The 27,126-nt window shown below is 39.0% G+C and overlaps 1 protein-coding gene across 1 annotated transcript; it reads right to left on the bottom strand.

Annotated features, from left to right (window-relative positions):
• Nucleotides 1-80: 80 nt before the first annotated feature.
• CDC37L1 (cell division cycle 37 like 1) lies at nucleotides 81-25,142 on the bottom strand. The gene is made up of 7 exons (XM_032307691.1): nucleotides 24,826-25,142; nucleotides 20,588-20,869; nucleotides 17,885-17,978; nucleotides 9,739-9,854; nucleotides 9,251-9,373; nucleotides 5,065-5,229; nucleotides 81-696 (listed from the first exon to the last, which is right to left on the bottom strand). The coding sequence occupies exons 1-7, from the start codon at nucleotides 24,955-24,957 to the stop codon at nucleotides 595-597; spliced, it is 1,014 nt and encodes a 337-aa protein (XP_032163582.1). The 5' UTR covers nucleotides 24,958-25,142; the 3' UTR covers nucleotides 81-594.
• Between the last annotated feature and the right edge of the window lie 1,984 nt (nucleotides 25,143-27,126).

Here is a 27,126-nt window from a genome sequence, read left to right as displayed (position 1 = left end):
TGTCGAAAATACAAATGTAGTATTATTTTAAAGGGAAAAGACTTCGTTTTAATTTTTACCACCCAGCTTATTTAGTAAAGTAGATTATCAACTACTGATTTATTGCTTTTACTATGATGCAACACCAGACCTGACAGCGAAATTTGCAGTAGGATACAAGTACATTTTTATCTTTAATCATTTTTGTAGAGTAGGACATGTACATATCCACATAAAAAGAGACTGTAGCAGATGCCTCCTAGAATCAACCAGTTCTTGTAAACATTGCATTTGTGCAGATTTTCATACTTTGATTCCAAAACTGAGAACAATAAGATTAAAGGCAAATTTAGTAGCCAAAAAAAAAAAAAAAAAAAGAGTCCAGTTTGACTTCCTGCAACATACGGGACCACTCCTCTCTTCCCAAACAAACAAACAAACAAAAAACCTAGCAGCACATAAAAAAATTTTACAAAACGTTTCAGTACTCTTTTTTCCCCTCCCATCAAAACCGAACAAAAATAAAGTGCAGCACCCATGAAAGTGTCAAGAAAATAGCCAAGTTCTTCCTTTCTTGTAACAAAATAGCACTTGGCCTCAGCAGTCTTAACCAAATCATACAGTGTCCATCATTTTGGATTCATCATCTTCTTTATGTACCACTGAGTTTAAACTGCAGAGAGCTGTATTGACAGAATACTGAAGATAATCTGGATTCTGGAAAGAAAAAAAAAAGAATATAAGGAAGAAACAATGGATAATAGTTTTATGCCACAGTACACAATTACATACTCAGTTTCACACAGTCTCTGTCTCAGCAGTATGGCAAAAGTAAAGTAGGAGTAAAGAAAATGGACCCCGAAGACAAACTTGGGTTGAAACCCAAGTACAAAGAAAACAGACTGGACCACTTGATCAAAGAGGGTGTGACAAAAACAGAAAGATATATGTAAAAAATGAAACTGGGATAAACACTTTTTCTTCCTTTTAACAAAGCTCGCAATTTAAATTATTTAATCACATAGGGGTACATCTTCCACATAATTGTATGTACAAAGCAACTGACAATTTAAAAGATAAGTATGGCTTTAAGGTGGCAATGCATTTTGAAAATTACTATCTAACCACAGTAAATATTAAAAAATGCAAAATACTTGAAAAGGGAAAAAATGCACTTACCAAGTAAAAATTACAGCTACCTTCAGGGTCTATTTTGGTTTTTCAAAGGTTAAAAACAAACTCAAGTGAGAAATCAATCTTTTGAGAGGTACTTAGATCCATATTTTAAAACTTGAGAATAAAAGAACATTTTAATTTGGATTTTCTTTATTTTTTAAACTCATAAATATCTTATCTGTATTTCTAAAGCTAGGAATAAAACTATTATTTACTAAAGCACCATGACCAGGGACATAAGCCCTTAAGACCCAGGACCTTCAATTTTATCTATTCAGTTGTTCCGAATATCTGTTAGCTACTCAGTTTTACCACCATTATCACCTGGTTTCATTTGTTTATTGTATTTAATGAACACCAATGAGGAAAAGAGTCCAAACGGGATAGATGTTTTAAACTTTCCCATCCCAAAGGGAGGCATGGTTTTCAAAAGATTCTCTTTTAATCAAGTAAAATATGTTGTGATTCCATTATTTGTAAAAGTCCAGAAGCTAATGAGAAGCCAGATTATTTCCCATCAAGTCGTGATGAAGGCAGTGGTCCCAGTAACTGAGGTCCAGAATACTACAGCAATGCTGGACCTCAGCTCTTACTTTTTTTTTTTTTTTTTAAAGATTCTATTTATTTATTTGAAAGAGAGAGAGATCACAAGCAGGCAGAGGCAGGGAGAGCAGGCTCCCTGCTGAGTAGAGAACGTGACGCAGGGTTTGATCCCAGGACCCTGAGATCATGACTTGAGCCGAAGGCAGAGGCCTAACCCACTGAGCCACCCAGGCCCCCCTGGACCTCAGTTCTAACCCTACCTCTACCACCAATGTAATGCAGTCCCTACAGAGAAAACTACTCAAGATTTTTTTCTTTAAAGATTTTTTTTTTTTTAATTCATTAGAGAGAGAGAGATCAAAAGTAGGCAGAGCAGCAGGCGGGGGGCGGGGGGGGGGGGAAGCAGGCTCCCTGCTGAGCAGAGAACATGATGCAGGGCTCAATCCCAGGACACTGAGACCATGACCTGAGTCGAAGGCAGTGGCTTAACCCACTGAGCCACCCAGGCGCGCCAGGATTTTTTTTTTTAACGACAGAGACAAAGAGAGCAGGAACACAGGCTGGGGGGCGCGGAGGGAGAGGGAGAAGCAGGCTTCCGGCTGAGCAGGAAGGGACTGGATCCCAGGACTCCAGGGTCATGACCCACTTAACAAATGAGCCACCTAGGTGCCCCTCCTCATCACAATTCAATAAAATTGAAAGCTGGTCTATAGGATAAGCCTAAGGTAACTGTTACAACAACTCTGTCCAAGAGGCCTTGGTTTGGTTCTCTCAAACTAAGAAAGACGGTATTTGCTTAAGATTGTTGTCAACTGAAAAAAAAAAAAAAAAGCTTAAGTGTTACGCCAATTTAAGTTTTATAAAAAATTACTAAGCTCTCATTACATTATCCCATTCTCCAAAGAAACAGGGCTAAGACCTTTTCTGACAATGAAAGCAAAAAGCAATCAACATGCCTAACCTAGTCTACACTTAAATGCCACTAATTACCCCCATAATTTCATCTAGTAGCATTCTCAACACATTTCTCATCCCAGTCCCTAGTTCTCTGTAGGAGCGCATGATTGTGTCTCCTGTCCCGTTCCCAGCACATGATTCAGCAGCGATCTTCGTGCCGGCGAATGAGCGGTGAAGGACAGAAATCCAGGCCTGGAGTATCAGCCTCGTCATTCAGGCGAACTGCTTCACCTCCCTGAGCTGCAGTTTATTCACCCACAAAAATGAATGAAAATGAATCAGAGGGCTTTTGAGAAAATGAAATGAAACAACATATCAAAGTGTTTTATAATCAATAAAGTGATACAATAAAAATGGGATATAATTATGGTAAAGCTTTTCTCCCAAAGCCTCCCATCACCCAGTCTAGGCCTTCTGTTCATCTAGCTGAAATTTCATCCAGCCTGCTCTCCCTCAGGAGGGCTAGACCAGGATGCTCAACGTCTCCAACCACGAGGGATTAGCCCAAATGAATTAAGTCTGAACAATCCTGAAGATACCCGCCACTTTAAAGCATCAAAACTGTACAGCCCCAACCCCATTTCGCCAAGGGAAGCCAAGCAGCAGTGTCGGCAGCTATCTGATATGTGCAGTAAGAATTTACTTCTCTCAAACCAGAAGCAATTTGTTGATAATATAGGCTGCTTGGGATATTTTAATGGGTATCTTTTCCCTCTTATGTTTAGAACCAGTAACATCTGTCAAAGTCTCTTTTTTCCTTTGTATTCCTTCCGTGATATCTTAATTATAGATTTATATATTGAACTTGATACTGTCCTATAGTCATAAAATTCCCTTGGAAAGGCTAGTTATATATGGGTTATTTCTCAAAGAATGGAAAAGAAAATCATTATTATACTTAAAGAGCATTAAGAGATACCCTGTAGGATAAATGGAGGGGGAATACCACTAATATATATAAATGAGGGGAAGTGTTACTAATTATGTAAAAATCAAGACCTTGATTATTTCTATCCTTGAGAATTAGGATTTTTGGCTGAGTTGAATCAATTTCTTTTCTTTTCTGAGTTATCAATTGCTTTTCTTAATTGTTGCTTTGGCCTATGACTTATGTAATGCAAATGATGAAATTATAGAGACATAAGCTGTAGATATTGAAAATCTCAATCCTACCATTTTATGAGTTTAAAACTACAGGGTTCTCCTCACATTGTCTCCTGACTGAGTCTGCCCTCTTCACTGTGTAGGCAACAGACTGAACTGGCTAAAGCTAGTCTCAGAATCTTGGTGTCTGGAAATGAGGGATGACTGGGCTCAATTAAAACACTACTAAAATCAACATGGGCAGCAACTCTCTAGTGGTAATTTAAATCTTCTGACAAAACCCCTGTCATGCTAGAAACACGGCTTTATCTAGATCTCGCAGCAGAGGTCAAATGGTTGGTGGACATTACTAGCAAGAGCAGCTTAGCAGAAGGTGCAATAATGTATTAAAAATGTTACCTCTGGCAGGCAACACCAACATTTCATAATGTAATACTAAATAAACTCATGGAACAAATTACCTTGGTTCCCACTTGGATATATGCTCTGAAGCTAATTCATCCTAAGAAAAATTTTTTTTCCCTCCAATTTTTTGGATTCCAAAATTGGATTTTCAAAAAAAATCCAATAAAATTTTTTATTTAAGACTGAGAGCCTGTGCAAGTGTACAGTGGGTTAGGGGGTGGGACAGAGAGAGAGAGAAAAAAACTTCAGCAGACTCCACACTGATGTCCAGCTCCAACCCATGACCCCAAGATTATGACCCAAGCCAAAACCAAGAGTTGGGCACTCATCTGCCTGCCTCACCCAGGCGCCCCCAACCCAGAAAATACTTAACAGTATAGTTTGCTAAGAAAGAGATGTTCCCCAGGAGCCATCTTAAAAAGTTCATGATTGAGATGATCAAGAGGTAACACCTGCCTTTGAGAGTGCTTAAGTACAACTTATCTCTTCTATATTATATGAATGGAATCTGGTGCCAAGAGATGCCAAGAGACTTAGTGCCAAAACACGGCATGAAATCAGAGTTTTCTTCTGAGGCAAGAATATTTAGAACGATCCCATATACATCCCATGTAAGAACAAAGAGTAGTATAAAGGAACAAAAATTATGTGAACAAATTTACGAACAAATAATAGGGGCGCCTGGGTGGCCCAGTTGGGTAAGCATCTGCCTTGGTCTCAGGTTGTGATCCCAGAGTCCTGGGATTGAGTCCCACATCAGGCTCCTTGATTGGCTGGGAGCCTGCTTCTCCCTCTGCCTGCTGCACCCCTGCTTGTACATGTTGCTAGCTTTCTCTCTGACAGATAAATAAATAAATCTTTACAAACAAAACAAAACAAGTATTTACTTTTCCAACTTACCTGTGGTAAGGATTCTAACAAACCTATAGATCCCACATTAGAATGGGGCACATGATTCTGAACTGTCATAGGTTGAAAACTTGGTGATCGAGAATAAAGTCGGACTCTTGACTTGAAAGCTTCAAGTTCATTTTTGAATGCTTCAAAATAACCTTCTTCCTCTGCCTGCAAAACACACAAGACAAAGACTCTGTTTTTCAAGACTTCCAGACCGCACAGTAAATTCTAACAAACGTATCAGATCTGAAATGGAGGAAGTAAGGAGAAGATGAGTAGTTTACGTGTCCGTAGACAGCACCAAGATCCTCGTCAGATTTGTGAATACTCCCTGTTTTAGAGGAAAATTATTGGTTTGCTCCACTTCCCTCTGCTCCAGTAAGATAAAACAAATATATAAACACACACACAAATACATATGTATACACACAAATACAACAAAAGTAGGAATTCTCTGAATTTCTCTTGATTCTTAACAGGATCCAAAACAGTTCTCATTTAACCTCTCACATTGTCAAGCAACAACCACAGGATATTCTCTATTGAATAATGATAGGGCACTATTAGCTGTTTCTATAAATCTCCAGCTCTATCCTCCCTATCTGTAAAACCATGAAAACCAAATAAAATTTAACATTTGATTCCATTCTGTAAGTACCTTAGTGTTTTAGTGAAGCAAATACCTTTTCAGCATAACGGAGAGAAAAAGGTGTAACGAGTGTTGTGTTGCAGCAGGGGACCTCCCTCCAGTGATGTAGAACACAATCAAGATTCCTGACGTAAAACACCTAATTGGCAGTAGCCTCCACTTAGTTTCCTCTGCAGATAAGGAATGACACAACACTTATTCTACACTAATAGGACTTCAGGCTTTAAGTTCAGGTGATGGAAGAGATTTTTGTCAAAATCTCATTCCATAATATCACTCGGCCCATTTGTGTGGAATGCTATTTTTTCTTTAATGTAGTTTAGATTATGTAATCAATTAAAACCTGTGAGTTGGTTATTAACATCAGTACCTATACAAATCACACAGACAATATTCTGTGCTGCATTCTACCTTTTATGAATTTAGCAATAGTTTCCTTAATTATATTATAACATTTCACTTTAATCAATATATGGTACTTGTATAGACATACAGGATATTAGCCTTCAAATCCAGAAGTAATCCTTCTCAAATGGTTATGCAACCAACTATGAGAGGAGCCAAGGGGCATGGCTGCCAGCTTTACTGCAGGCTGAAGGCCTGGGGATTTACATCTAGAGAGACCTGACTAATTTTTGCTTTAAGTAACCTATTTTCTATGCTAATTTCCTAACTTATAAAATAGAAATAATAACCCTCATAAAATCATATGAGGATTTAATGACTTAATCCATGTAAACTGCCTAGAATAGTACCTGGCATAAAGTAATAAGTACCATGAAAGTTAGTCATTCCTTAATTTTAAAAAAATTGTTAAGAACACAATGCTAAGATTAAAGACTTCTCAGTTCTATTTTGACAAAGTAAATTTCAAAGCCTAGACATAGGTTGGCTATGTTCCATTATCCTATTAATATGCACTAGTTCAAACATATCCAATCATGTAAGGTGAAGAACTAAGTATGGTTTTTATTACGCCTGTGTGTCAAGTGAACATTTAAAATAGTCATTAGAAGCCTAACTAAAATACCAAGTCAATCATTTACTCATTAAAACTTACTGTTTTGGGAAAGTTTCATATTTAGGCTGCACTTTAGAAGCATTTACAACATTTAAGGTAGAACTACTATTTATCTGACACAGAGAGACAGAGATTACAAGTAGGCAGAGAGGTAGGCGGAGAGAGAGAGGGAAGTAGGCTCCTGGCTGAGCAGAGAGCCTGATGCGAGGCTTGATCCTAGGACCCTGAGATCATGACCTGAACCGAAGGCGGAGGCTTTAGCCCACTGAGCCACCCAGGTGCCCCCATTTTTTAAAATTTAAAATACATTTAACTTCATACATTTTTTCCTCTTTATAAAATAGTGTGTCACATGTAATTATACCACCCAAGAATAATCAAAGTTAAACTTTTGCAAATTTCCTTCTAACGTTTAATTATGTATGCCAAAATGTATTATATGCAAAAAAATGTAAAATACATATGTACTTTACTAGGCAAAACCGCACTATGTACCCATAACAAATTAGGAAATGGATTATTACTAGCGTCTTACAAATCAATTCCCAAGAGCATTTCTTCTCCCTTCTCTGAGTTTACTTTCTTCTTAAAAAGTCACTCTTTTGCCTCTTTGGTTTTACTGCTTACTTATGTACCCTTCAACTATATATTATTTAGTTCTGCTTGTTTTGCAACTTCATAAAGAATATAGAATTTTTTTTAAAGATTTTATTTATTTGACAGAGAGAGAGATATCACAAGCAGGCAGAGAGGCAGGCAGAGAGAGGGGGAAGCAGGCTCCCAGCTGAGCAGAGAGCCCGATGCGGGGCTTGATCCTAGGACCTACTTAACCCACTAAGCCACCCAGGTGCCCCAAGAATACAGAATATTTTTTAAAAGATACTAGATAAATCATTCTGTGACTTGTTTTTTCCCCCACACTCTGTTTTTTCATCCACAGTAATGCTGCTTAATATTTACCCGTATGAATATCCCATTCATCCCACTGTCAACAGACACTTGGGTTGCTCCCAGCCTTTTTGCAACTATGAATAATTCTACTATGAACATTATGGTATGTGGTACACGTGTATAAGAGCTTCTCGAAGGCAGCAGTTCTTTTCAAACTTGATGGTCTCAGGACTCCCTTCACACTGTTGAAAATTACTGAGGAAACTAAAGAGCTCCTGATTATGTGGGCTATTATTTGTCAATGTTTACTGTTTTAGAAATTAAAACCCAGGAATTTAAAAAATATTATCTAACAACAAACTCATTACATGTTAACATTGTAATATTTTTATTAAAAAAAGAAACCTCTATTTCTGAAACAAAAAATATTTAGTGACAAGTCTGGCTGAACAGAAAACAGCTGGATTCACACATCTGCTTTCTGTAACAAGTAACATCTTCGTGTTAATATGAAAACAGTTTTGACTCAAGGCTTCCTGAAACCAGGTCTTGAAGACTGTTGGGTGTCCCTGGACCACATGCTGAGGAATCTATTCTCTAGTACATATACGTAGGAGAATTTCTGGGTGCAAACACTTGTTCAGCTTCGCTAGGAAATTTCCCAAAGTGGTTGTACCAATTTATATCCCTATAAAGCAGTGAATGTGAAATCTTACTGCTCTACTTCTTGTATAACTCTTTAATTAATACTAATTTAGTGAGTGTGAAATGGTATTTAATCCAGACGTGTCTATTTTTCTTTAATATGGCCAACATCATCCTATTTATATATCACTTCTTTCGACTTTCAGCAAAGTATTTTCTCAGATCATTAAAAATTTTTCTTAGGCGTATCTGAGTGGCTCAGTGGGTTAAGCATCTGCCTTCGACTCAGGTCATGATCTCAGGGTCCTGGGATCGAGCCCCGAATCCATTGGGTTCTCTGCTCAGCAGGGAGCCTGCTTCCCTCTCTCTCTGCCCGGCTCTCTGCCTACTTGTGATATCTCTCTGTCAAATAAATAAATAAATAAAAGCTTTAAAAAAAAATTTTTTCTCTTAAATATAATTTTAATGGTTGTCCTAATATTCTTTGTACCACATGTAGTTTTTAACCATTCTTCTGGTTGTTGAAATTTTAGGTTGTTTCCTATTATTTCATTATAAAAAGTCATTTCTCATTAAACTGTGAGTTCTATACATGGAGGATACACTATTTGTTCCATTCAATACTGTATCCTCAGCATCTTGAAAACATTCCTTGCATTAGTGGACAGTCAAGACTTATTGGCTGAATAAATGATGCAACACTCTAATTTTCCTGAACACATTCATTTAAACATGCCTCAATTTCATGTGCATGCTTCAGTACAGCCTCTTACAGAGCTCCCTTTACTCTAAATTAGCATGAAATCAGCAATATAATTTTTCCCACTATAGTATCTATGGAGAGTTCAGTCTGTGGCATTCTGGTTAGACGGCTGTCTTTGATGTGTATGGACCAAAGAGGTCTCAGCTAAGGCTTAAGCTTCCCATTTAAAAATATTAAATAGTAAAAAAAAAAAAAAAAAAAAAATTAAATAGTTACTTACTTTGGCTTTCTGGAAAAATAAACGAAAACACCCTCTTGGATCCACATTACAGTTTTTGGCCATTTCCATAATAAACTGCATTACAACAGCCTGATGTGCTATTTGTTCCATTAGAGCCCCTTTCTGAAAACAGAGAGATTAAAATTATGAGAAATACCTCTCACAATGTATTTAATATTGTGATTACTATTTGGATTTTAAAACATGATTTTCCAACAGGTTAAAAAAGAAAAGGGTTTATAGTATGTGGGAACAAGAGAAATGAGGTGGCAAAGAAAGTACACTGGAGAAAAGTCTCCATATGCTAACTAAAACAACTGAAAATATTCCCACAGTAAACTCAAGTAGATCTAAAAACAAAAAAATTATTATTACCATTTAATAACCTTTCTGCTTTCATTTAAAATAACATAAAAGACAAAACAAAAAACCAAAAGAGCAAATCAGAATTCCACTAAGGTTCCAGAAACGCAAGACTCACACAATACCTGTTCAGCTTCTAGATGAAAACACCATAAAATAAGATATTTAGCAGTCTCTTCACATACAAGATATGGATGGTCAGATAAAAATCTCTGACTATCATCCCATCGACTCAACATACCTAAAAGAAAAAAAAAAAGAATTAAACCACAATTGTCAAATACTCTTATAAAGAAAGAAACTGGTGTTTTAAAGGATTCTCTTTAAAGATAATTCGTATCACCACAGCAATTTGTTAATGATAAAAGAGCAAATAAAATCGATAAAACTCCTTTATATATTTTTAAAGATTTTACTTATTTATTTGAGAGGGAGAGAGCACGTGCGCACACGTGCGCACTCACACAGGAGCAGGGTGAGAGGCAGAGGTAGAAACAGACTCCCTGCTGAGCAGGGAGCCCCATGCGGGGCTCCAGGATCATGACCTGAGCCAAAGGCAGATGCTTAACCAACTGAGCCACCCAGGCGTGGTGATAAAACTCTTTTAAAGCAATACCCAATATATTGGAAAGAGCTTCCCGAGTTCACAAATTAAGTTTTATTCCAGATAATTAGTCAGGTTAAAGTAGGGTGACAGGTTTAAAGCCAAAATCCCTCCATCTGGGAAATGCCTGATGTTCCAGGTAAACTGAGATGACTATTCATCCTAAGCTAAACTGAGTACAGATTATTTAAAGAAACTCAGTATTATTTATCCACAGAATACAAATTTTTCTACTAGAAAGATGGCAAAGAAAGCAAAACCTCAAGAAACTGTATTTAGTAAACACTTACTAAAATAGAAAAACTGTATTATCTCTAACTTATTTAAAATGTCTAAGAAAGGGGCATCTGGGTGGCTCAGTGGGTTAAGCCACTGCCTTTGGCTCAGGTCATGATCTCAGGGTCCTGGGATCGAGCCCCATATCAGGCTCTCTGCTCAGCGGGGAGCCTGCTTCCCCCTCTCTCTCTGCCTGCCTCTCTGCTTACCTGTGATCTCTGTCTGTCAAATAAATAAATAAAATCTTTAAAAAAATAAAAGCAAATAAAATGTCTAAGGCGATATGGTCAGACACTGACAGCATGGAAAACCAATCCAGCAGGTATTATAATAGTAAATATACTTTAACCATTTCAGTCATGTTAATCATTTAGTCATATTTATAACATATAGAAAACGAAATCAGTTACGTATACTTAAAAGCAGATACCATTTTGCTTCAAAATATCAAGCTAATCCAAATATTACTTAAGGTGTATCTTCATCTTTATCCAAATTAGTAAGAAATTTGGTGGAAAGTTCAATGACATCATGGAATCAGCAAAGTGTTCAGCTTTAAATTTTGTTCAGTAAGCCTTACACTTGAGCCAATTAAACTATGTTAGCTTTAGATTCTTAAGACTCATCCAGGGGCTCTAGGGTGGTTCAGTTGGTTAAGTGTCTGCCTCCGGCACAAGTCATGAGCCTGGGGTCCTGGGATCAAGCCCTGCATCAGGCTCCCTGCTTAGTGAGGAGTCTGCTTCTCCCTCTGTCTCTGCCCCTGCGCTCTCTCTCTCTCAAATAGAGAAATAAAATATTAAAAAAAAAAAAAAAAAAAAAAAAAGACTCATCCAAAGAAGTCTGTATGTCACTGAATCATTACGGAGATTTCACAAGGGGGTCTCAACAGTTTGGCTTTCCTCTAGACACAAACTGAACTCCTATATATTAAAGTTCCACATTAGAACACAAGAACAAAACTGAGAACAAATGTCTTACTGAGAAATCCACATTTAGCGCAACACATGGGAATCAACTGAAAGTGAATGATTTCCTCATTCAAAAAAACAAGGGAGTAATCATTTTAGCATTTTCACATAAAGAGTTTTACAAGTTTTATAAAGTATTTCTCCAACACTTTAGATACAGCAATTAAGGCACTTCAAATACTGAGAAACAATGATTTTGAAAGTTACTTAAAACTACTTCTCAAGGTATACTTAAAGAGTCTAATAACTTCTGGGGCTAAGATCTAAAGAAAGCATAATCTTTCCTTCTTATACCTGAAGCCATAAAATAAATCCTATGAAGCAGTTTTGCATTAGCTTTTGTTATACTCCTGAAGATGCAGTATTTTCAATTCTATTCACCATCCAACAGAGAGAACACTGCTTCTCTTTACTTCTCCATGGCAGCATCATCACTTACTGAGGCACCAAAATCCTATCCATTTTGGTTTCTTTTATAGGAAGGATAGTATGAAATGGTTAGTGACACTTACAGGGATCATGAGGAAGGGCATCCTTAAATGTTACAAATTTTAAGCTATCCATCTGATACCCAAGACAAAATTAATACTTGAGGCTGACCACAGCTTTTCTTTATCTGAGAAATACCTGTCATCACTTGATTTCAAAAATGCATATCGATAATTATGAAACTGAGGTTAGATTACAGGTAGTCCACACACTCCTTTGTGAAAATAGTGTGGAATCTTATGAACAAAACACTTAAATATAATGAATGGTTTTAGTGGAACAGAACATAGCTCAAATTACTAATGTTATTTTGAAATTTGCAAATAAACTTATAAACAAATAGAGGGTAGCACAATCTAGCATGGTGACTAAGCAAGTCAACTATGGAAATCAACGGCTTAGGTCTGAAAACTGGCCTTTCCACTTACCATAGAGATAGGCATCACTATGCCTCCCTCTCCTCTTCTATAAAATAAGGCAAAAAATAGTATCTCACTCGGGGTTTCTGTGAGAATTAAATGAGTTAATACATATAAGGCACTTGGGTCAGTGGCTGATGCAGAGTAAACATTAGGTAGTATCAACACAAAAGGGAACAATTCATTCTTTCATTAAATAGCAAATACTTTGGTTAAGATTAATCTAGCCATTCCAACTAGCTAACCAATCTCTGAATGCTTGAAAAACCTTACTTTGACAAATTAAAATATTTCAATTATGTGCTTTCACCTATGTATTTTCCTCAACATCTAAATTCCAATCCATCCATGGACTCTCAGTACTCCACCCAATTCCTGAAATGGTCCTCTAATACACATTGTTACTGATTTCCCTTTCTTCTTTGTGTTGTAATTACGGAGTAATAGATTTGAATCTTTTAAATTAAACTAATCACTTTAATGTCTGTATCTGCAAAAGATCTCCCCAAAAGATTGTAAAATTTTTCTTTTAAGATTTTATTTATTTATTTGACACAGAAAAAGAGATCACAAGTAGGCAGAGAGCCAGGCAGAGGGAGAGGGAGAAACAGACTCCCCAATGAGCAGAGAGCCCGATGAAGGGCTTGATCCCAGGACCCTGAGATCATGACCTGGGCCAAAGGCAGAGGCTTATTAACCCACTGAGCCACCCAGGTGCCCCAGGTTGTAAATTTCTTAAAGATAAATGAGGGGCACCTGGGTGGCTCAGTGGGTTAAGCCGCTGCCTTCGGCTCAGGTCATGATCTCAGGGTCCTGGGATCGAGTCCCGCATCGGGCTCTCTGCTCAGCAGGGAGCCTGCTTCCCTCTCTCTCTCTCTCTCTGCTTGCCTCTCTGTCTACTTGTGATTTCTCTCTGTCAAATAAATAAATAAAATCTTAAAAAAAAAAAAAAAGATAAATGACCTCATTTTCTGTATTTCCTAAGGTCTAGGGCTCCTGTATTTTCAATTACTACCACCAGCCAACTATTTCTACACAGACTTGCACAAAAATTCATCTATTTGAAACTAAGCCCATTTTTCTCTCCCTGCCATCTATGGTGCTTCCTAGGCTCCATGTCACCCACTCAAAAACTCTAGAAATTTCTCTAAACATTTCCATGCCTCCCACATCAAACTGATCACCAAGTCCCGTGGTTATACTATCATAAACTGTTAATAAAGTAAATCACATTAGTAAATTTTCCAATGTTAAGCCATCCTTGAATTCTTAGGATAAACCCCTTTAAAACATTTTCTTCCTATTATAAAAATGATGTATATTCATTGTGGAGAATTTGAAAAAATTCAGAAAAATCATCTGCAATCATATAAGAGAAAATTAATGTTAACACTCGAATTGTATTTATTTCTGGGCTTATTTTTTAATGACTTAAAAACTAGAATCCTATCATACATATGAATTTTCTATTCATGTCACTCCACATTCTACTCAAGAGTACTTACTTTATAGTAAATGTTTTTCAAAAAAAGTACATTAATGTGTTTTTGAAAAGCAGTATGTATGTGCTTACACTGAGGAGACAAAATATCCACCTTCCATACAAATGAGAAAGATCCATCATAATATTTATGTAAACATTTACAGCTTTTTTTTTTTTTTTTTAAAGATTTTATTTACTTATTTGTCAGAGAGAGAGAGCACAAGCTGGCAGAATGGCAGGCAGAGGCAGAGAGAGAAGGAGACTCCCTGTTGGACAAGGAGCCCATTGGGGGACTGATCCCAGGACTCTGGGATCATGACCCGAGTCGAAGGCAGCAGCCTAACCGACTGAGCCAGGCATCCCACATTTACAGCTTTTGATAAAATTTCCAATGACAGCACTCTACAGACTCAAAAATGTAAAATCATAGCTAACTTTGGCTGGAAGTGAACAGATGATGTACCATGAAAAACTATGCTAGATCATGAAAAACCTACTCACATGATCACAAAGTAAGTGATGTCAAAGATGTATAGGACATTGAATAAAACTTAAGAAATTTAAAAAAAATTTTAAAACTTAAATTTAAAACTTAAATCAATTTAAAAGAAAACAGACTTTGTTGCTAAATTGGTATATTATGTTTATAAAACATGAATTAAATAAAGTAATAAATACAAATATAAGGGGAAAAATCAAGACATCACTGCTTCAAAATACTCCATGGTATGGTCATACCATTTATCATCAAGTGGTAAAATCCACCTAATTGTAAGAGCATAAGTAACATAAGATAGTCAACAAATACCATAATGGAAATGTTAAGTACACTTGAAACCACAGAGAAGTACCAGCATTGAGCCCCTAGAGCCCTTTACAGCCCCCCATGTATCAGGCCCTTGTCTTCCAAGAGTCTGGAATGCAATCTAAGTTTGGAAAGCCTCCAGATGGAAGTTTTAATTACAGTTGCTATTCCAGATGTGTTTAATTCAGAGTATATTATTGTAGTCATAATTCTGACAAATGCTCCTTCCCCTTTACCATAAGCAGCATATAATACCAGAAACATCTGCTTCCGCCCATCAAGAACAGCACTGAACTTCCACTATCTCACCTAAGGTCTATCACTTCTGTGCCACAATTTAGTCCACAAAGACTTTTATCATCTCATCATCCCACGTGATTACTAGCCCATTTCATACTGATGAACTTGGTGAGCAGGAAGTAGCAGGAATCCAGGTTTCCTGGTAAGATACACTCATGCCAGAAAGTGGGGGAAAATATACACATGAAAATTTGGGAGCCTACTACTGTAGTGAAATTTCTGGGGATGCAAGAAGCTGTGGCAAGTAGGACATCTCCTCCAAAGTAAAAAGCCAGTGTACATTTCCATTAAGAAATAGGCACGACGTGAATCTGGGAGTAGCTATCAGGTCTGGTTGGCTTTGAAGACAGTAGGCTCTGGTTAGTATTACCAGATGAGACTCTGGAAGGCCCCAACACGCAATGGCAAAACCACTGTTTCTTAGTCACCTGTGGATGTCAAGTCAGCCTTTTCCTCAGCCATCTCCCTGCTCGCAAAATATAAGTTCAGGGGTCATGGTGCCAGACTTGAGATTATGCAGAGATTCAATGGCATTAAGAGATTCCATTAAGAGATTCCAGTGTAGCCTTTGAATACCTAATGTGCCAGTAGCAGAAACCAGTGCTCAAAACTAAATATGGCACTAAATGCTGGATGGACCAGTCAGCCATCAAGTAACAGACTGATTATCTTGGTCCCATGTCACCCCGTAGAAAACAGTGGTTCCTCACCTGAACAAACCCATTCTAGGTCTGGTATTGCCCTCCCTGCTTGCCATGCTTCTACAAGTAATATACCTGTGGTCTTGCCATGCTTCTACAAGGAATATATCTGTGGTCTTACTAAATGAATTATTCAGTACCATACCACATTTAGTTCTTGACCCAGAAATTCATTTTACAGCAAAAGACATGAAGACAACAGGCTCACGAAATTCAATGGTCTTATAAACATCATTACCCAGAAGCAGATTTTATGGAATGGTTAAATGTTTTATTGAAGACTTAAATATAGTTACACTGCCAGGTGGGTTACAACTCCTTGTTGAGATTGGGTTATTTTCCCCACACAAAATTGTTTCTTATTAAGACATTCAGTTTACAGCAAAAATGAGGGAACTGTTTTGCACCTGCTAGGTTTCCCATGGCTTCAAAGCAACAAGCTTACAGAATGCCTGCTGATGATGACAACCTACACGATGCTATTCCCTAGAGGCAGTGGAACACATAGGTGTAGGAAACAAGGGCTACAGGTGGGAGGGGCAGATCACATTATCACAACTAAGACTCTTTAAAGATTTTTTAAAAGTAAACTTTTTTTTGGAACGCCTGGGTGGCTCAGTTGGTTGGGCTGCTGCCTTCAGCTCAGGTCATGATCCCAGGGTCCTGGGATCAAATCCCACGTCAGGCGCCTTGCTTGGTGTGGAGCCTGCTTCTCTCTCTGCCTCTGCCTGCCACTCTGCTTGCTTGTGTGCGCACGCACTCTCTCTCTGACAAATAAATAAATAAAATCTTTTAAAAATAAAAAAGTAAATTTTGTTCATTTCTTCAGGTTCTATCCTTGAATTAACCTGAATACACAGCCTGCTTCTTTTAAAACAAGAAATATGAGAAAAATAAATCCTTTATGGATAAACTACATAAAAAGGAGGAAAAATCTGAAGTACTATCCACTGTCTTACTAAAACTGAAGGATGAACGAAATTCTAAATACTTGGTGGGGGGGGAACACCATTGGAAGTGTATTTCAAAATGCCACTTAATAAGCTTACTAACATATTACAAATAAAAGCTATGTTTATGAAATTAACATATCACTTGGGCTAAAAAAAAATTACGCCTTGAGCCTTAACCCCTAACATTTTCCAGTGGCATTTTGACCCCAGCAGCACCACACTGCTTACTCATCACAACATGTTGTTTCTTGACTCTGCCTTTGCACACGATGCTGCTGTTCCCTTATCTACAGGTAGAACTCCTACGTGTTCTTCATAATCTAGCTAAAATGTTCTCTCTCTCTCTTTTTTAAAAATTTTATTTATTTTTGACAGACAGAGACCACAAACAGGCAGAGAGAGGGGGGAAGCAGGTTCCCCACTGAGCAGTGCACCTGATGCAGGGCTCGATCCAGGACCCTGGGATCATGACCTGAACCAAAGGCAGAGGCTTTAACCCGCTGAGCCACCCGGGCGCCCCAGATGTTCTCTCTTACGGAAAGTCTTCACCACATCGACCCTTAGCCCACCATCTTTCCCCCACAGAGAAAACTACTTCCCAATACTTTGTATATGTCTGTCTGTGACTATGTTTATCTGAGTTGCAGTTGAAGGATCTGCAGGAATTATACAGGAACATATCCAAACCCTGAAAATAATGAATGCTAATCTTATAACCATAAAATAATCAGATACCATGGAAGCAAGGAGGGAAAATGACAAAAGCAAAGACTAGTTGGGGATGAAAAAAGGCTATGGAGTAAACAAAGACTGTGTCTTAAGATGGCGGCATTATATAACAATAGACTGAATTTTGCTTCTCTTCTCAATTAAGTTTACTGTCAATCTATTTATGACCAAAACCAGTCTGCAGCAAGAGCTGTACGACTGTGCCAAAAGCACCACACAACTGGAGTTTTGCCACTTATCTTCTTTTTGACCCCCCATTTTATAAATACACTTTTTGTACACATATTTATGATGTCAAACACTTTTTTTTTTTTTTTTTAAGATTTGTTTGACAGAGCACAAGCAAGCAGGAAGGCAGAGGGAGAGGGGGAGAGAATCTCAAGCAGATTCCCTGCTGAGCATGGAGCCCTACCCATGACTCAATCTTACGACCCCAACATCATGACATGAGCTGAAATCAATAGTCGACTCTTACTAAATGAGCCACCCAGGCGCCCTGATATCAAACACTTTATAAAAGAAGGGAACTAAGCAGTGGACTTACCAAAATGTCTGATTTTTTGTTCATATTTCTGCATAAATGATTTTGATTTATCTTCATCTTCTATTTCTTTTCTTTTATCTTGATTAATAAAACTCTAAGAAAAAAATTCTTGCAGTTAAAATCAGATTTTATATTCACCAAATATTCTTTCTCAGATACTGAATGCCTAGCAATGCTTCCTACAGACACTATAAAAAGGTGGTATAGTATTATACTGATATTATATTATCAAATTCATCTGTTAAACTCTTTTAAAAAAATAAAACTTTCTTGTATTAGTTTCATTATTTTTTAAAATGGTACATGTGAAAATTATAGGATTATTTTAGAAATCATACAAAAAAATCCAAGTGCCAATTAACCTTTTTGTTAAACGGAATTTCCCTACCAAAGTATACAGAAAGATCCCTTACATGCATAATATATATTTTACATTATTCATTTCCTTTAAATATTTTCAACTCTAGCCTAATCTCTGGAGTTCTCTCTGGAAATAAACTTAGACATTCGAAAGTGTGTAAAGTGTATTTATTATAACTTCTTCACTAAGACATAAAACTAAAATGGACCTTTATCATAAACTTTTCTTAGGAGAGGTCAGTTTGATTCTGAAATCAAGTACAGATTTCTATTAAGTAGATGCTTATTTTCAGCTAAGAAGCCATAAAGCAGACCAAGATGAAGTTTTTATGTAGCCAGAAAAACTGGCAGGACAGTTTCTCAGAACATTCTGTGATTGCATTTAAACCTTGTGATCATCACTGCCAAAAACAAAAATCACAAACTAGCTCTCTGCCAGTTTATAACTCAAAAGCACACAAGTTTATATATTTCAAAATAGAAACATCTCCTTTATATATCCTGCTATCTAGACCAGCACTGTCCAATAGAAACATAATCCAAGTCACAAATATAAAGTTTTGTATTAGCCACATTAAAAAGCAAAAAGAAACAGATGAAATCGGTAACACATTTATTTAACCCAACACATCCAACATATGATCATTTCAACATGTAAGACAAAAAAATTATTAATGAATTATTTTACTTTTTTTGGTACTAAGTTATCAGAATCTGGTGTGTATTTTACACTTACAGCACATCTCAATTCGGACTAGCCACATTTCAAGCGCTCAATAGTACATGTGACTAGTGGCTATCGAGTTGGACAGCGCAGATCTAGACCAGTCCTCTCAAGTCTCAAGCTCCCAGACAAAATCAATGTACGATTTTGAGCAAATGACTGGAACATAAAGATAATCCTAATTAATTTGTGGTATAAATGTAGGCTAGGTTAGAACCTAAGTTAAAAAAAAAAAACACACATAAAAATAATTAAAAGCAGACAAATGAAAATATTTCCTTTGTGACCACTGTGTTAAGAGACATTAACTTTATAAAACAAAGAAACACTACTTTGACCATTCCCTCTGGAAGAAAAAAAAAGTTATTTTAAGTAGTTATGGTCTAAAAACGCAAACCAGAAATAAGTGCTAAGAAGACATGCCCCCTTGGAACAATATATAGAGATAGTGAATCATTCAGATAAAGAATGATCTTGGTGTGTGTGCGTGCACAGTGCAGAAATAATACAAACTGGCACAGGCACATTAAAAAGTCTAGAAAAATATAACTGTTAACAGTGGTTATCTCTGGGAATGAAACGAAGTGAAGGAAGACTTTCAATTCTATTTTACATACTTGTTTTTTTTACAGTAAGCAAGCTGTACTCATAATTTTTCTCAATTTAATAAAGCACTGATGGAGCTACTGCTGTTGTACATTTAACCTGTGTGTATTCCTTGTTGCTGTAGCCGAACGAGGGCTGGTCCAGGGAAAGGAAATTGAAAGCCCCTTAAGAGGATGGGTTGAGAGCAGACGCTAGGACAGAAACAAATAATGTTACGGACCGAGAAGTCTAGAGAGTAATGATGGTTGAAGATAAAGTGAATGTGGACTTAGACGAAGGAGCAATCTCTCCCTGCAGCTTCGAAAATTTAGTACAGATAGGAAGAAGTGCTACTTCACACATTAGTCAAAACGAATTTCACTGCCCAGTTCTTCTTCAGATGCAGCACAAAGAATAAAGCCGACATAATCCAGTGAGAAACTGGAAACTACTCTCAGTAACTACTTAGTTGGCAAAAGTGCTGTAATGTTGGTGATGCCCAGTCTGGACTATCACCTGAGGTTTACTAAATACATACTGGTAAGCAAGGGTGTAAGACTCTAATAAGCCCAGTACCTACACATCAGTGTCACGGAACGGACAGCAAGCTGGCAGCAACATCGGAAAGCTCGTTTAACATCTAAGCTTTACCACGTGTCTGGCCCTATCCGGTGGGCTTTTAAGGAGTTAGCTCAGTCTTTATACTCACCCTATGTTGCTGAAGAAACTGAGGCTTAGAGATGTTAAGTGACTTGCCCAGGGTGACCAAGCCAGCAGCATGTGACAAAGCTGAGTGTGAGTCCAGAGTCCACCCTTACATTCAGCGCGCTATGCTACGGCCACAGATTTATAGTAACGACTACCCACACTGGCACTACCGGGGAGACAGGTTTCTGTAACAAACACTTTCCAAAAACTGTCAAAACTGAATACTGTTCACAGGTTCTGTTGCTTTGTTACCAAATATGCACAACTGGTTTGTACAAACACTTCCGTTTTCTCTTCTTTCATTATAATCCCATAAAAAGTCGTACCTTGTTAAAAACGTCCTTGCTAATGGCATCCATGTTCCACAGACACATCCTCTCTCTCTGCACCAGGGCCTCCTCTTTCTGCCGCCATTCTTCCTCACGTTGCCTTAGCTCTGACACTGCTGTTTGTGCTTTGGCATGTTCCTGATCCAGGGACTCGGAGTTATGCAGGGCTAAGCTACCAAGTTTTTGCTGAGCTTCGGCGAGATTCCATTTGCATGCCACAGAGCTCTTCACAAACTCTTTCTGCTTTTGACAAGCCAGTTCAATTCCATGGCTATACATCTGGGTAAAAAACAATATTGGGAGAAATGAAGGCGGCAATGGTATGTTTATGCAGCACAACTCAGTTTTCTTTTAGTCAAGGACTGCTGTACGGTATTTGTGGCACACACGCATTCCGCCTTCTGTGTATGCAGTTATACTTTTATATTATAGGTCTTCTTTCATCAACTAGACGCTAAAAGCTTCTCTGTTAATCTACGCCTCTCTCCTGACAACTAACAGCAGCAAAAAGCCTGATAATTAGCCCAATGTTCTGCCTATAGCTGGTGCTCAAGGAATATTTGATTTATAGCTTCTTAGCCCTGAAACAGCAGAATAATGAGAACAAAAGCTTCAACCTAGCCCATCACCTTAAAACTGAACATGCTGAAAACCAGATCTTTAGAGTTTTGTTCTGGAAGTTCCTCACTGCAAAGAACCTTTTATTTGGAAGTAATTACTTCTTGGTTTCTATTTTCTTTATTATCCCAATCCCTGGTGATCTGAGAAGTTCTTATATGTGGAGTTTCTGTTCACAACTGACTCTGTCAGACAGACATTCTTTAACTTAATCCTAATCAAAATAGGCAAAATTATTAAAAAAACAAAACAAAACAAAACAAAACAAAACCAAAAACTGGACCATCCTCATGACTGACTCTGTTCAATTCAGAAGCAACAGTAATTAGTTTTAATATTTACTGAACCACTACACTGACAGCACTGTGATGGGTCTTTAACTTCTTATATTCTTCAACTCCATAAAACAAAAGCTGAAGGCACATTCTTTATGACTTCTCAGCCAAAATGTATCAATTTCAAACTAAGTATTCGGAACAATTTTACTTTGATTTGTTCCCTAATCTGCATCACTACTCAAGCCTTTACAATTTCATACCTCAGCTATGGAAATACAGTCTTTCTCATCTGAAGCCATTCTCCACTCCACTAGATTTTGAGTAATTTCTCCAAAAAACAAATCTGATAATTCTACACACTCTTAGTGTCCTGGGATAAAGCACAAATTCTGTGGCACGGCATGGTTCATGATCTCGTTTCCATTCTCTCTCTCGAGTCAGTTCTAGTTACTCTTCACTGTGACAACCCCTCGTCCCCTAAATCCAATCTCCATTCCAGACTCTGGCATCACTTCCATGAAGTTTCCTCCAAGTCCTTCCCTTCGACCCAAGGTTTACATACTCCTTAACGGTGTATTCACAGAATGTTGTGCTTATTTGTTTACTCAACCAGCAGCTTCTCGAGGGGCTAGGATTCCATAAATCTTAGATGCATAAATGATTCTCCACTTCTTGGAACAGACAAGTGGTGGCAAAGAATTCTGAGGCAAGTAGCATGCAAGGCCTCAACTTTTCAGAGGAGTCCTAGATTTATGTTGTGGCAGACGTGGATATTGTTGCTATTCAGGTGACTTACTCGTTTAGCAGGTCTGGAGCCCAGGTACCACAAGGCCCTAACCAACCAAGTAAAATATTTATTTTTATTTTTTGCTCTCTTAGTTAGGATCAAGAATAACTGTAGCCCAACTATGCTAAGAAGAAGCCAGGAAAAGGAGAATAATGAAGCTATAAAATCTGTTTTGTAAGACAAAGATACACTAAGAAAGCAATCTGGACAAATAAAAATACCTTGCATTTTCAAATTATGTGGGAACAAATATTTATGTCTCAAATCAAACAAAGAAATCCTATTTCTAAATTCTAAAAATAATTCATGTTTAAATTCTTCTCCACAGACTACACAGACAACATCTGACCATTTGAGCAAGCTATCCAACATACACTGAGATGATAAGGGGAAAAAAAAAAAATCACATTTTACCTGTGAACACACCAAGGTTTTAGAAGAACATTATACATAATAATATTTTAATGAACGTGAATTCAAAAAGACACTGCTGGCATTAGGTTTATTAATATAACTTTACATTAAAAATGCTCAAACAGGATCTCTAAATTCTGAATTCCTTTTACTTTAACTGGGTATCAGAACTATGCATCACATATGACACTAAGAGATCTAGATTTCCCATGTCTGGTAAAATTAAACCAGAGCTGTTTTAGACAAAATTATAAAATATTTATAATTTTAATTAAACATTTTATTTTTTCCAAATATTGCAATCCCAAAACTTAAGTCCTAAAGTCAGCAAGACAAGTAAGTGGGTTATAAACACATGAACTAATGTAAGATTAGTAATCACTTTGCAAATCTTAGTACCAAAGGTAGTGTCTGGTATATGGTTTTACATTACATCACAGAATGGGAAGTGCAGCAGGTAGAAAAAAACACTACAAGGAGTCAGAAGTGGGTTTTAGTTTTAATTCTGCCACTAACTAGCAACAAGATCTCAGAGAAATCATTTTTAATGAAGATAAGCCTGTTTACTCATAAAATCACTTTCAGCTATATAAGCTTACAATTCCAAGTGCAGCAGTAAAAAGTACTTATTTTTTTTTTAGTTGTTCGTTTGTTTTTTTTTTTTAAGTAATCTTCACACCCAACATGGGGCTCGAACCCACGACCCCCAGATCAAAAGTCACATGCTCCTCTGACTTAGCCAGCCAGGTTTTATTCAGCTTAGATATTTTCTAAGTTCAGAGTTTCTCTTAGGTTACTTTTGTGATTCAACCACAACGCACTGAAATTCCGGAGACCTCTTATTCTCTCCATATGCCTTCAAAATTGACAACAGCAGCTGCTGTTCATTTTTTTCCCTCTGTAACACATTCATTATATGCTCATACAACACATTTTGTATATAAAGATGACACTTGCAATCCATAATTAGGGGGTGACTACTGACCTATCGACTCTCAGTCTGGCCTCCTAAAAAATGTCTTGCACTTTCCCAGAGACTGGCTGGCCGAGGTACAGTCTATGGTTATGAAACAGCATTTTTTTCCGTGAAGCCAACTAGCCCAGTGAACTGGGCATAGGACCGATGGCCTTACACTTATTGGCAAACGATTTAAATAACTCATATTCACTAACAGCTAGCAAGATGAGCCTAGAGAAGAACTGTTAATTCAGTTAAGCTCTTAGGGACCCCGTTTTGCAAGAAGCCTAGGAGGCAGAGAGAAACCCGTAACATGTCACTGAACATGTTAGTGTTTAGTCTGTTTTCCTGAAATATACTTCCAAACACACTCAAATTAGGAGAAACACCAGGACAAGGTGATGAGAGTATGTAAGCACTTCCTAAGACAGGACCCAGAAAAATCCTAAATGGTGTGTCGTTTGAGTAAGTTTCAGAGGAAAGAAGGCTGGACTGAAAACCACAAGTAGCACCAGGAATCGGAGGAGAAAGTCTGAAGGAAAAGGCAAACGTGTGTCTGTATGTTGTCAATGGAAAACGATGTGAAGCAAAACTTAAAATATACCTGGACGGGGAAAATGGTCACGTTAAAGAGACAGATTTACACCAGCACCAAAAGGGAGGCTTACAGAATTTATTCAGGGGTCAGAAGTCGGTGAAATTGGGTCCTAAATCTGCCTCAAGTCAGGAGCTCAGTGAATGACTGAAATACACCCCCCGTTCACCGCTCCTGTTAACCGTGCCCAAGGATCAAAGCCTCCAGCAGAATAACGCGCTCGGATACAGACACGCACAAGGGGACAAAGGGTCAACGTTACAGCGCCAGCCGCCCCGAATCTGGGTGCTGTCAGGAGTGGGGTGAAGGTGGGGGAGGGGGAGGAACGTCTTCCAAGGATGGGAAGGCATCAGCCAAGGTGAAAAGGTGTGCGTGGAGGTGGAGCTGGGAAGACCTCTACGGCCAGACCCTCTCAGAAGCCCTCGGAAGATGCTACAATAGCCGTGGAACGGCATCAAGCTCGGGACACGCGGGAGTGAGAGGGGAGCGCAGAACCGGGCACAGGGAGGGTCGCAGAGACAGGGGACTCCGGGGGGCCTGGCGACACCTCCCCATCCCCCTCGCCAAACGCGGGACCCCTCTCACCTGCGCGCCGCCGCCCGGCAGCTGCGGGCAGCGGGGAGAACTGGGGGACACGTCCAAGTCACTCTCTTCCTCAGCCTCACCCTCGGCCCGAGGGAGGCTCCAAGGTCCCGGCGGCGGCCACGGCTGCTCCATGTCCGGCGGCCCCCAGCCCTAGAACCGCCACTGCCAACGGACTTGGCGTGAGTGGAACCTGCTGCGCGGAGCCAGCCGCCCCAGCCGGCCGGGGCCGTTACCCAGAATCCCTCTGCTGGCCGCGACGCCGACGCACACCCCGCGCTCGCCTGGGCCGCGGACAGCGGAAGAAGACGGACTCGCTCGGCAGCGTCATTTCCGGTTTGGTGGGCGGGGCCGCGGAGGCAAGTCTGGTGCGGCAGGGGCTGGGGCTGGGGCTGGCGTTTCTCTGAAGGGTTTGAGCGCTGCCCGTTGACCCTTCAGGGCACTGCGAGTCACTTAGGCGCGAGTCCTCGTTGCCTAGTGTTGGTGGGCGGAATTTTGGGAAAGCAGGGCCAAGTTTTCTCCCGTTTCGAGTTCCAAGCTACAGGAGTTGGCCGGGAGGAGGGCGCGGGAGCTGAAGGACCCGAGGAGCGCGGCTCGGAATGCTGGCGAGGGTGGGGGGTCACGGTCCAGGCCCGGGCAGCCCGCGTCCCACGCGCCTCTAGTCCTGACGGCGTGCGCTTTCGTTGAGCCCTTTGTTGAGGAGAAACACCCAGCGTGCCCAAGGTCACACGTTTAAGGTGAAGCCGTGCGATCAGCCCGGGGGGCTAACCTCCAACCGTGTGTGTTCCCCAGTACCACGCTGCTGCCCTGCTCCTCATCACAGAGACCCGAATACAAACGAGGCGCCATTTTCCCAGTCTCGTAGACGGACAAACGTGGAGGTTTGTCAAGACACAGAGTTGACAAGATGTGAGGAAAACGCTGTTACAGGGAATTCGATTGGTGTCACCTTTTTGGAGGGGTGATTTGACAGTCTCCGTGGTTTAAGGGCTTCGATTCAGCAATTTCGCTACCAGGAAATTATCCAACGGTTTTGTAACAATATCCAATGACTTCCCTACAAAGATGTTTATTGCAGCAGTTTGCAGCCAAAAAAAAAACCAGGAAACTAGTTGCCCATCAGTAAAGGAACTTAAATTATGGCATATTAATACGATAGTCTTTAAAAAGAGTAGTTATGTATGTGCTGATAGAGAAAATCTCCAGAATGTTTTAAAAAAATTACAAAATTAGATATATTTGTGTGTATATCTATCTATGGCTATCAGAGTGAATGATCCAATCTGTGTAAAAATACGTGCATGTGTATAGAAAATTCCTGGAGAGAGAGCAAGAATTCGTAATGATGGTAGATCGGGCGAGGAGGAGAGTTTCTGAGTTTCTTTGCTTTCCATTTTTAGCTTTCCTGCATTATACGGTTTTAATATTTTTCAGTGAAATAACTAATAATTAGTTAAAATGACAGTTGAGAAGCACTGTGCCTAAACCTTTGGGATTAGGGAAAGCCACACGAGTTAAAACAGAAAGGGTGGGAAGAAAAGAAAAACACTCTTTTCCCTCTTTTTTTCCCATGAAGGCACAAAATGCTTTGCGCAGTGCCTGGCTTGAAGTAAGCACTATATAAATGTTAAGTATTGTTTCATTGTTTTTTCTCCTACCTGTCTCACTACTTCCCCTCAGGCTCTTTGGCAGGCTTCTCCCCTTCTAACAGACCTCTAATTTTAGAATTCCTCAAATTTTGGCCAGTGGGGAGGACCTTATCTGTTCTTGTAGCTTTAAATAACATCTGTGTATTGACAGCTTCCTAATTGAAATCCAAGCCTTGACCTAAAGTACTTCAGACTCATTTGTCTACCTGCTGACGTGACATCTCTCCCTCTCTCTCTCTTTAAAAGTAGGCTCTGCACCCAATGTGGAGTCCAATGTCCACGCCCCGACATCTCTCTTTGAATACATATTTTAAATTTAACATTTCAAAAAACCCCTCTTGATTCCACTCCTTCCCCAAACTTTTCCTGTCTTCTCCATATCAATAAATGGCCCCACCACCAATCCCAAAAGAGGTCAGCCTTAATTTATCCTCCTCCTCCCTCTCCCATGTCTGAACCCAGGCAAATTTTGTTGTAGTTGTTGTTTTAAGATTTTATTTATTTATTTGACAGAACGAGAGAGCACAAGCAGGCGGAGCAGCAGAGAGAGAGGAGGAAGCAGGCTCCCTACCAAGCAGGAAGCCCGATGCGGGGCTAATCCTAGGACCCTGGGATCATGACCTGAGCTGATGGCACACACTCAACCATCTGAGCC

This window comes from Mustela erminea, chromosome 12, assembly GCF_009829155.1.
Source record: "Mustela erminea isolate mMusErm1 chromosome 12, mMusErm1.Pri, whole genome shotgun sequence".
Lineage (NCBI taxonomy): Eukaryota > Metazoa > Chordata > Mammalia > Carnivora > Mustelidae > Mustela > Mustela erminea.
The sequence above is the reverse complement of the archived record's forward strand: the minus strand, read 5'-3'. Positions and strand labels throughout refer to the sequence as shown.

Excerpts from the sequence above, each read along its gene's own strand:
- CDC37L1 (XM_032307691.1), bottom strand. The coding sequence starts at position 24,957 with ATGGAGCAGCCGTGGCCGCCGCCGGGACCTTGGAGCCTCCCTCGGGCC. Across the intron at positions 20,870-24,825 it reads TGCCGGGCGGCGGCGCGCAG|ATGTATAGCCATGGAATTGA; the intron begins GTGAGAGGGGTC and ends TTTTTTACCCAG. Across the intron at positions 9,855-17,884 it reads ACAAAAAATCAGACATTTTG|GTATGTTGAGTCGATGGGAT; the intron begins GTAAGTCCACTG and ends TTTTTCTTTTAG.